This window comes from Electrona antarctica (genome assembly GCF_951216825.1).
Source record: "Electrona antarctica genome assembly, chromosome: 8".
NCBI lineage: Eukaryota > Metazoa > Chordata > Actinopteri > Myctophiformes > Myctophidae > Electrona > Electrona antarctica.
The window spans coordinates 31,577,648-31,589,545 of record NC_136789.1 but is presented as its reverse complement, the minus strand read 5'-3'; the positions used below and the strand labels follow the sequence as shown (position 1 = coordinate 31,589,545).

At 44.7% G+C, this 11,898-nt stretch overlaps 1 protein-coding gene across 2 annotated transcripts; it reads right to left on the bottom strand.

The window, feature by feature from the left end:
- Nucleotides 1–593: 593 nt before the first annotated feature.
- Nucleotides 594–11,305, bottom strand: fam53c (family with sequence similarity 53 member C; the record flags this gene model as incomplete). 2 transcript variants are annotated; one of them, XM_079507661.1, is made up of 5 exons in its annotated part: nt 11,189–11,305; nt 5,838–6,114; nt 4,348–4,402; nt 1,644–2,827; nt 594–938 (listed from the first exon to the last, which is right to left on the bottom strand). In XM_079507661.1, exons 3-5 carry the CDS (start codon nt 4,352–4,354, stop codon nt 594–596), a joined length of 1,536 nt encoding a protein of 511 aa, XP_079363787.1. In that variant the 5' UTR covers nt 4,355–4,402; nt 5,838–6,114; nt 11,189–11,305. The 2 variants fall into 2 exon arrangements, 1 of the variants encoding a protein (XP_079363787.1); XR_013790591.1 differs by lacking the exon at nt 594–938 and having other exon boundaries at nt 2,697–2,827; nt 4,268–4,402.
- Nucleotides 11,306–11,898: the final 593 nt, after the last annotated feature.

The following is an 11,898-nucleotide window of genomic DNA, read 5'->3' as shown; positions in this document are numbered from 1 at the left end:
GCGCCATCCACAGGTCTCTAGTGGGCACAGTGGGCGCTCACTGGGGATTCCGCTTACTCACACCTGGTGAGCTTGTAGATAAGCTTTTTTTTTTTTTTAAATATTCGCAAAATTAGTGACAATTCTTTTCCATTTAACTTTTCACTTATGCACTAAGTAGCCCAAATCAGTTGCTTTATTCCGGGGTTTTTTTCTTCTTTTTTAGATAATCGCTTAAATCCGTTAGTTACAATTAACTTTTACTCCGCCAACTCCCGGCACTCTAAGAACGTTATTTCCGAACGCAGCCCGTTTATCGTTGCCACATCATCATCATCATCGATATGGAGGTTATTTGGTAAAAAATAACACTTTCTTTTCTTCTTCTTGATGGCCCAGCCCCTGGTGTGTGTGTGTGTGTGTGTGTGACGTGTGTGTGTGTGTGTGTGTGAGACGTGTGTGTGTGTGTGACGTGTGTGTGTGTGACGTGTGTGTGTGTGTGTGTGTGTGTGCGTGTGACGTGTGTGTGTGTGTGTGTGCGTGTGACGTGTGTGTGTGTGACGTGTGTGTGTGTGTGTGTGTGTGTGTGTGTGTGTGTACGGTGGTAAAAAGGTTCAGTTCTCTTCTATCATGTTCAGATCTAGTTCTGTACAATCCCTCTCAAACACTGCAGTCTGCTGCGAGGGGAGGGGCTCCTCCTCCTCCCCCTCCTCCCCCTCCTCCTCCTCCCCCTCCTCCCCCGCCTCGTCCTCTCCCCCCTCCTCCACGGGGCCACCTCCCCCCTCCTCGTCGCTCTCGCTGAGGGGTCCGATGGAGGAGCAGCGGCCCAGGAGGTCTGCGGGGGAACAGGAGCGCCTGTAGTCCAGGAACAGGTCCCTGACCCCCCCTCCTCCTCCTCCCCCGCCACCGGCGCCGCCGCAACCCCCACGCTCCACCGCCTGGGGGTCAAAGCTACGAGTCTGGAGGAATCACACACGCACACGCACACACACACACACACACACACACACGCACACACACACACGCGCACACGCACACGCACACACGCACACACAGAAGAGAAGAAAAAGAAATACAAACTACTTAGTCCAACTAGTATGTCCCTCTGTCATACCACTAGTTATACTAGTTATAGTACTAGTTAGCAGGGTATCCTGAGAACTCGCCAGTTTACCAACTTGCTGCGATTCAGTGTATTTTAGTTTTACTTCACCTTCATTTAAATTGCATTGAATTGAGAGAGAGAGAGAGAGAGAGAGACAGAGAGAGAGACATAGAGGAGAGAGAGAGAGAGAGAGAGAGACAGAGACAGAGAGAGAGAGACAGAGAGAGAGAGGATAGTTGTTTAGAGAAATTAGGAATGCTAAAAGTTTAAACACCAAAGTACCGAAACAATGTAATTCATTAGTAAACAATATCCTGAAATGGTAGCCCTATACTTAAGTTATCATTGGTATTAACATACTCACCTTTTTATCATCATCTAGCTGACCATTTAATTGCACTTTGGAAATGAACCACAACATCTGTGGGTTTGACTACACTACACTGATGAAGACAGCATGTTAGCATAACGATGAAGACATTGATGAAGAATTTTCACCGTGGCGACTTGGTAAACTGGCGAGTTCTCCGGTATTCGTTAGCAGTACTAAGAAGCGTACCTGTGTCATCTTGGTGAAGTCCAGTCCAGGTCGGGTGAAAGGTCGGTCGGGGTCGCGCCTCCTCTTCAGCCCGGGCTTGAGGAGCAGCAGGAGGTCGCACGGCTGCGAGTGACAGCGGGGCAGCTGGGGAGGCAGCGCCCTCCGCAGGGACGAGGGCGTACTGCACGCCGACGAGGCTCCGCCCCCTCCTCCAGCCGCCGCGGCCGCCGACGAGCAGACGGAGCAGCCCCCCCCACCCCCATGAGGAGGAGGAGGAGGAGGAGGGGGGGGAGGAAGAGGAGGAGGGGGGTGCGGGGGCAGGAAGCAGGCGCCGCCACCGTGGTAGTCTCCTCCTCCGCGGATGAGCACGGGCGACAGGCTGAAGCGTCTCTGGGGCTTGGTGGGGCCGCCGTAGTAGTGGTGCTGTTGGTGTTGGTGGTGGGGTGCCTGAGGCGGGGGGGGAGGGGGGCCGCCGCCGCCGCAGTGGGGGTGCAGCGGCGAGGGGGACGACGAGCAGGAGGAGGGGGAGGGGAAGAAGCAGCAGCAGGAGGCCGCTCCACCACCCCCCCCCAGCAGGGGGCCGTCCTCCCACGGCAGGCTCCAGGGGAGCGGCGAGTCGGGCGACAGGGCCAAGCTGAAGAAGGTGGGGCTAGAGGAGGAGTGGAGGGAGGAGTTAAGGGACGACGAGGGGGGGAGCGGGGGGGCCACTCCGCAGCCCCCTCCTCCTCGCCCCCCTCCTCCCCCTCCGGGCCCCACAGGGGTCCAGACGTGGGAGGCGCTGGGTCTCCAGGTGTAGCCGCGGCAGCGCGACAGATCCTCCGGCACGGACAGCGAGCGACAGTGGCGCTTGGAGGGCGGGGGAGGAGGCGGGGGAGGGGGCGGGACCTGAGAGGAGGAGGAGGCGGGGAGGGGAGGGGCCGACGGCGGGAGGAGGGGGGGGTGTTGGTGGTAGTGGTGGTGGTGGTGGGGGAAAGGAGGAGGCGCCGAGTAGGAGGAGGAGGAGGAGGAGGAGGAGGAGGGGTGGTGGTGGGGCGGGGGGAGGTCCAGGGGGTCCGCCCCCCCTGGCCCCCCCACCCCCTCCTGGAGGAGCAGGAGGTGGTGGTGGGCCGAGTCCGGAGGGGGAGGAGGGGGGAGGGGCCCCGGAGGGAAGGACGAACTCAGGAGCTTGGAGGAAGGAGAACACAGCTGGTGGTAATATCCACTGTCTGTAGACGGGAGAGAGAGAGAAAAATATAAGAGAACAGTCCAAATGCACAGTTTTGGCAGCAAAATACATGTGGAGTTGTCATCAACTGAGGGGCAGCCAGTGGACAGAAGAGACAGGTATATCTGTCTGAACAGGGTCATTAAGTTGCTGTTATGTTTCTGTTTGTTAATTTATTTTCATTGTTACTGTATTGCTTGTTGTTCATTATTGTTGGGATCTTTGTTGTTGTCTGTGTGTGCGCAATGTTGACTTTTGTTTTGTTGTATGTATGCTTTGACAATGTAGAACATATTTATCATGCCAATAAAGCCTTTTGAAATTGAAATTGAATTGACAGAGAGAGAGAGAGAGAGAGGGAGGATATTTTCACACGTCAAAAAAGAAAGAAGAAATGGAACGATGCAAGAAATCTGACCCGTCTGAACTAGTGCTGTACTGTACTTGTACCGTACGTGCGTGCGTGCGTGCGTGCGTGCGTGCGTGCGTGCGTGCGTGCGTGCGCGTTAGGCTCCGCAACAGTGACACAAGGCTGCTGTACTTTATACCTCATACTTTAAATGCTTAGTCTGAGGTATAAAGTACGTTGGCTGTGACCATGAGACCAGTTTCTGAATTTGTCTATAAGACTAGGCTAGCATCACTCAAAAAGAGGCGGATTCGTATGAAACTCAAGCGATAAGCACCAGTGGGTTACTTTTCAGTCGAATGCAAGCGAGCCAGCCTGGTGTCGACTGGCTTTAATTAGGAAACGCAGAGACGCGTTATTACTAACCCTAACCCTGGCTAAATCTAAACCTAACCTCAGTCTTAACCATCCGTACATTTAAAAACTGTGTACATTGGTGACTATAATCTAGCATTCTAGCCGATCTTGAGGCCTACAAAAAAACGGGAAAATCAACTAGTCCCAGCAAGGTTGACTAGTGGATTTACTAGTCGACTAGTCGACTAGTTGCTTAACCCATTTTGAGCTGAGGATGATTCTACAAATGCCTTTTAATTCCTGACAAACCCATGTTTCTGTGTCAGTCGTTTTCAAACATTTTCATGTCAAAGAACCCCATAACTAGATGTATTTGGCCGTCGACCCCTATCTGAATATATGTTGTTCCAGAGACCCATCAGAAGCAAAGATTTGAGTTAAAAACTCGCTCTGAAAGAATATATATTCAAAGATTTGCACCACATTTTCACGATTTTTCAAAGATAGCAGACCTACAAACTCGTAGCGCGCCACTCGGTGGCGCGCTATGAGCTTATAGATCTGCTATTTTTCAATAGCTAAATTATAACATAATGTTTAAAACACCAAAAGGGGTTCCCGTCCAGAATGGGTTAAAGCCCTAGACGTAATAAGAGTCAAACAATGGCCCAGGTATCATCAATAACAGATCTGTAGATTTAGGTAGCTCTCTAGGAAACAGAGGTTTGGTACGACCTGTGATTTATTGATCTGCTGACTGATGGAGATGAGTCTGATGATGATGATGATGATGAGGATGATGATGATGGACTCACCGGGCATCAACCCATCTGGCCACCGCTCAGCCAAGTCTCTAGGATCCAGCTGGGACTGACAGACACGCACACACACACACACACACACACACACACACACACACACACACACACACACACACGCACACGCACACACGCACGCACGCACGCACGCACGCACGCACGCACGCATACGCACACACACAAAAATAATTGATAATTGTTAGGGGTGCGCGATTATGAAATTATGACCGATATCCGATTATTTGCAGGGTCATATCTGCTGATTCCGATTCTGATCGATTCCGATATTATACAGAGGACCACATTGGAAACAAGCCTATAGGCCCTATAGGGGCTTAATTGGCCCTAAAGCCTGTTAATAAAGTATTCAATCAATCAATAAATAGCATAATACTTTTCCAAGTGTCTGTTTTGAGTGTTTTCACTACTGAATGACTACTGAATGAGACGAGTAGTACACAAATTAAAGATGCATTTATTTTTTGCTGGTGAAAACTGATTAAATAATGTGTATTATTTTGAGACCACAACTTTAGTTTTTTCCAACCAAGGTTCATGTTTTAGGTTGTTATTAGAGAAAGTAAAAGATGAGTGTTCTTTTTTTTTTCATTTGCTGCTTTCTTTCGTTTTAGGGATTTTAGCTGTTTTTGACAGGGGGGCGGGGGGCATTCGAGCATTTTTACAAAATATGGCGATTTATTTTTTTATTATTTACTATAGTCCTAATAAACCCCAGGAAATTACATCTGGCCACAAAGAAATCACAGGATCTACTGAATGTGAAGGTAGCCTACTGGGGGGAAGCCACACTGTGTGTCATAGGCTCAATATGTCAGTTTGACACATTCAGTAGATCTCGTGATGTTTTGTGGCCAGATGAAATTTCCTGTGGTTTATTAGGACTATAGTAAATAATTAAAAAATAAATTGCTATAAAATGTTGTAAAAAAATACATATTTAGCCCCATGCTCGAATGCCCGCCCCCCTGTCAAAAACAGCTAAAATCCCTAAAACGAAAGAAAGCAACAAATGAAAAAAATAAATAACATCTTTTAGTTTCTCTAATAACAACCTAAAACATGAACCTTGGTTGGAAAAAACTAAAGTTGTCCTAGAACACTAAACATAACTTTTCATCCCATTTAGACCTGAGATCAGATTCTAAAAATGTCTTCTGAATCCTGACAGTTTTCTGAAAAATCCATGTTTCTGTCAGTCGTATGTTGTCACTCAAACATGTTCATGTCAAGGTCCCCAAAATTATATGTAATTGGCCGCCGACCACCATCTGTTCCAGGGACCCTCCCCAGAAGCAAAGATTTAAGTTAAAAACGTTCGCTCTGAAAGAATATATATTCAAAGATTTTCACCACATTTTCATGATTTTTGTGCTACGAGCTTGTAGATCTGCTATTTTTCAACAGCTAAAGCATTAACCAAATGCTTAAAAGACCTGCCCAAAATGGGTTAAGCTGGGGTGACTTACCAGGTGACTGCCCCCCGGGGGCGGGGCGTGCGCGTCCAGAGTCTCTCTGGTCAGAGGACAGTCCACCAATCAGGAGACCACAGCATGATGATGTCACACCGTGGAGGAGGGGAGGACCACGATCCGTGAGATCGGTGGCGTGGGGCGGCGGTGGGGAGGAGGGGTGGGGGGGGGAGGAGGGGCTAATATTCTGGCTCCTCCTCCTCAGGGCTAGGCAGCCCTGCCCACGCCTTAAAAGGACATTGTTAGATGGCGTCGCCCCCGGCAACTAGCGCACCTGAGGAGACAGGAAGAACAGGTGAGACTTATTAGTACACCAGAGATTAAAATAGGGTGCATTTTGCATCCCAAAAACGCAGTTTATAGACGCAATAAAACAATGACCTGTGCATCCCACGGGATGCAAACTACCGTTTTTTATTCTAGTTTATTTTGCTAGCTTTAGTTATAATAATCATTTCTTCCTCTGTTTTCTACATGAATATAACCACATTATAACCATATAAGCTCATAGCGCACCACCGAGTGGCGTGCTACGAGCTTGTAGGTCTGCTATTTTTGAAAAATCGAAGAACGACTGACAGAAACATAGCTTTTTCAGAAAACTGTCATCAACTGACATTTTTAGAATCTGATCTCAGGTCAAAATGGGTTACATGGTGCAAATTGTGAAAATGGCAAAATATTACTCCTATTCTAACGTCGTTGAAGTGGGACTCATCTAAAAGACCATCCCTGCATCCCGGGACTCATTACATTGAAAACCTATTTATTTACATCACTGGTACACTTTGGTTCTCAAAGGGGGGTCATTGAGGGGGTTCCAGCAAGCTCCCCATTAAAGGCTCAATCATCGTCTGGATTTTCAGTGGTGAGGTGACCATGCACCGAACTACAACATGATGTCACTGAGCCGTGGTGAAGAGAAAACCACCGCCACCGCTCCAGCCCTTCTCTCTGTTTTTACTCACAACCACTCAACGTTATTTCATCTCCGGTCACCTCACCACCGAAAATCCAGACTATGAATGAGCCTTAAAGGGATAGTTCAGATTTTTTTAACTTAAGTTGTATGAAATACTTGCCATTAATATAGTGGTTGCAACTGTATTAATTGATTGCCCGAGTCCCATGGTGGGAGTTCTGCTCTGGTTTTGGTCAATATTAAGTAGTTCCAGTCATTTTGTGGGGGGCACTGGGGGCCACGCAGTAAAAGTAAAGAACGTAATTTGTATTGTTGACCTATTTCTAAAATATTAGCGCGACTTTCGTTCAACTTTGACCCCTCTATCACATGGAACTATTTTTTGGGCGTAGTGATATGGACACAAAAAACATAGTTCTGTGTGATAGAGGGGTAAAAAAAGAACAGAAGTTGCACTAATATTTTTGAAATAGGTCAACAATACAAATTACGTTAGTTTTGTGGATTAATTTACTTTTACTGCGTGGCCCCCAGTGCCCCCCACAAAATGACCGGAACTACTTGATATTTCACCAAAACCAGAGCAGAACTCCCACCACAGGACTCGGGCAATCAATTAATACAGTTGCAACCACTATATTAATGGCAAGTATTTCATACAACTTAAGTTAAAAGACTATCCAACGTTGAAGCTGCCATTACCCTACTGGCCGTGGCAAGTGGAACTGCAGCACATCCATGGAGGTGGACGGACGCTCATGACGTCATGCCATGTGCGTAACGTGCTTCAGCCCGGGCCTCACATTTGAGGTCCGGTTCTGCTCTTCCGCTCGCTCGAGCCGTTGAGTTATAACTAGTGATGGGAGATTAATACATACACAAACACATCTGTATGGGCCGATTTTAGTTGTTTTTAGATTAATCAGCATCGGTTTGATTAATCAATCAGACCGATTAATTAATCGGTCCGATTAATCGGTCTGTCTTTACAGATAAACAAGCCCAAAGTAACAGCTTGAACAGATCTACAAGCTCACAATATTAAATATAAAGGTATTCAAGTTAAATCTGACTTGTCTAAGCCTGCAATGCAGATACCGTGTTATGTATTTTTCAGAATGGACAAAATTAGTGTAATTTTTCAATACAGAATGAGATCATATCGGTAATATGGGTTATCGGCCATAACAGCAATAAATTATATCGGATATCGATATCAGCCAAAACGCCTCAGCGGCACATCCCTAGTTATAACGGTACTTCCGGCAGTCTTCCGGGTGCCACTGAGCAAATTCCATCCAAATGTCTAGCGGGTAGAGTTGTCCCGACACCATTTTACGAGTACAACTACAAGTACTTAATTTTTAGTACTCGCCGATACCAAGTACCGATACGAGTACTTTATTTTTGTCGAGTAACTACTTAATTTACCCCTCTTTTTCTCATAGATGCAGATTGGACCTCCGATCTACACTTGTCAGTTGTAATTTATGCCTGTAGATGTCTGTTTTTGGGCGATTTGCTGCAGTGTTGGGTCAGACTTGCTCCTGTTGCATTCGTTCAGCCTATAGTGTCAATTGGATGTTTTGGTACTCGGGGTTAAAGTATCGGGGGCCGGTTCTGAGTAACGAGTATTTGAGGGGTGGTATCGGCCCAAGTAACCGATACCAACTCTACTAGCGGGGGGGTGGGGCTGACGCTCCGGTCCTCACTCTATCCTTTATAAGTCTATGGGTTCCAGGGGGTCCATCAGCTGAATTAGTTTAATATGGCATCAAAATCACTTTACCTTTATATTACCTCGGCTAATTTGGAAAATTGTGCCGATCTACAATCACAAAATGTTTAGATGGGGGTCCCCGACATGAAAATGATTGAGAACCACTGGGATGCGAACGCACACACTCTTGATTATCCATTTTGTATTTCCCTTGCTGTTGTAGGATTATAACCATGTTATTTGTATTAATAATAATAATAATAATAATAATAATAATAATAATAATAATAATAATAATAATAATAATAATAATAATAATAATACTTATGCTGCTACAATGTCTGAGGACAACATCATGTTATTCTTATGTACACAACACCAACTTGAACCTTAACATGAACAGTACTTAATTTATACTCCCATCCCATGGAGGTGCTCCGCTTGCCTAAAATGACAAGCCAACAGCGTGCCGTGATGCAACACGTTGTTAGCTTGTAGATCAGTTATTGTAGCCGAGTGATCTTTTTTTCTGCTTTTCAATGGCAGGACAAAACAAACACGTGATCATTCATGTCCATAAATAAATCCTTGTAATCCACAACAGTCTCTCCTCAGTGTTACAGACCTGGAACCCACCTCAAGGAACCCTGAGGGTCTCTGACTGGACCCCAATTTAACCCATTCTCTACAGGAACCCCTTTTGGTATTTTAAGCATTCCGTTATACTTTAGCTATTGAAAAATAGCAGATCTTCAAGCTCATAGCGCGGCACCGAGTGCCGAGCTACGAGCTTGCAGATCTGCTATTTTTGAAAAATCGTGAAAATGTGCCTCAAATCTTTGAATATATATTCTTTCAGAGCGAATGTTTTTAACTCAAATCTTTGCTTCTAGGGGGGAGAACCACTGATATAGAAACATGAGGGTTTTCAGGAAATTGTCATGATTTAGAAGACTTTTTTTTTTTAAATTTCGACTCCATAGTCTGCTCATGTCTGTAATAGTACACAAACATTTGTGATTCTTTTTCATTTCATATCAATCACTTTGAGCACTTTTGCCAACTATAAAAAGAGCTTGAAATGTTATTCTCGACTTTATGCATAAAACAATATCATGTGTGTATTGGGTCCAGCTAGGGACCCTCATGGTTCCTTGAGGGCCTTCCAAATATATGGACCCTTACAGGTCCGTAACTCTGAGTGTAGCCTACACAATATGGAACTAAATGGACCCTTACATGGTCTGTAACTCTGAGTGTAGCCTACAAAATATGGAACTAAATGGACCCTTACATGGTCTGTAACTCTGAGTGTAGCCTACAAAATATGGAACTAAATGGACCCTTGCGTGGTCTGTATCTGTAACTCGAGTGCACAAATGGAACCAAATGGACCCTTACTCTGAAAATGTAACTCTGAGAGTGTACAAATGGAACTAACCGAATTGACCCTTTTACAGGTCAGTAACTCTGAGAATAGAACAATACAAATTATGGAACTAAATGGACCCTTACAGGTCTGTAACTCTGAGAGTAGGCCAATACAAATGGAACTAAATGGACCCTTATAGGTCTGTAACTCTGACTAGGGTTATACAAATGGAACTAAATGGACCCTTACAGGTCTGTAAATGAGTAGGGTTATACAAATGGAACTAAATGGACCCTTACAGGTCTGTAACTCAGTAGGCCAATACAAATGGAACTAAATTGACCCTTACAGGTCTGTAAATGAGTAGGATTATACAAATGGAACTAAATGGACCCTTACAGGTCTGTAACTCAGTAGGCCAATACAAATGGAACTAAATGGACCCTTACAGGTCTGTAAATGAGTAGGATTATACAAATGGAACTAAATGGACCCTTACAGGTCTGTAACTCAGTAGGCCAATACAAATGGAACTAAATGGACCCTTACAGGTCTGTAAATGAGAGTAGGCCAATACAAATGGAACTAACCGAATGGACCCTTACAGGTCTGCGTGCAAATGGAATTATGGGGGGTCTTTGAAATAAAAAAATGTTCTACACAAATTAAATTCTACACAATGCCAAAACCACAGACAGTGCACAACAAGCAGCCATCATCACTTTGCAGTTAGCTTGAAGCTAACGTGGCCATGGGTTTACAATGGTGACTGATACTATGCTAACAATCTTTTTTTCCCCTTCTTTTTCTCCAACCACCTCAAACGCTGTGGTCAAAAAATAATTAGTTTCTTAATAATAATATTAATAATACCCTAAAATATAGCCCCCCCCCACACATTAGCCAGACTACACAGATATAGCTCGCTTCAAATACAGTCACATTTAGCTAAACCTGCTAAAAATAAATATTAAATAATGAAAATCAATCCAGGCACAGCATACAACAATTTAATCCTTCCTGTCGCACGTTATTATAGCTCCCCCCAAAAAATAAACAACATTTATCTCCCAATGTCTACCCCCCCCCCCTCCCCCCCTCTAATTAAAAACATCACAACAATAAATAGAACCATGAATACTAGGCTAGCTAGGCTAACCAGTTAGCTAGGTAGGTTAGCTAGCTAGCTAGCTTGCTACCTAACGTCAGCTAGGCTGCGATATTGACATTTTTTTTAAAGAAAAGGACAAAAGCAAATGCGTACAAAATATGAAAGAGAGCGAGCGGTACGTGTCGAAGCTAAGCAGAGGTTAGAATAACAGAGATAATAGTACCACATCTTTGTGTCATTGATTAGCTGTCAGCAGCTTGTGGTAGACAGCAGGCAGGATTAAAATAACGACGATGCTACACATGCTACAGCTAACATGCTCTGTGTGTGTGTGTGTGTGTGTGTGTGTGTGTGTGTATGTGTGTGTGTGTGTGTGTGGAGAGAGAGAGAGTGTGAGACCATGCATGAATGCGTTCAGCTGTAATAATAATAATAATAATAATAATCACATTACTAAAAGGAGAAAACTATATATATAAACATTTTTTTTCGTGGATATATTTATAAATATCCATATACAGGGCTTCTTGCCAGGGTATTTATAACGGACACGTTTAATACTAATAGGCTACTACACTACTACTACTACTACTAGTCTACTACTACTACTACTACACTACTACTAATAATAATCATAATCATAATCATAATGATATCATAATAATACGATACGATGTATGATTTATATCAGCGCCAATGCTGCTAATTAAACCAGTTGTTCATAATAATAAACACAAGTCTTTACCTGCCAGTGAGTATAGCCTAGGATTTTTTAACCCAGAATTTTTTAACCTGGGAGCAGATTTTACGGGGGCCAGTTTCAAATTCGTCCGTAGCCTAGGTGCCCTTTGAGAGCGGTTTAGAAGGAGTCAAGGGATTTGCATGTCTTAATGACTTTTGGTAGGGCGTTCCATATTTTGGTGGCATATAGGA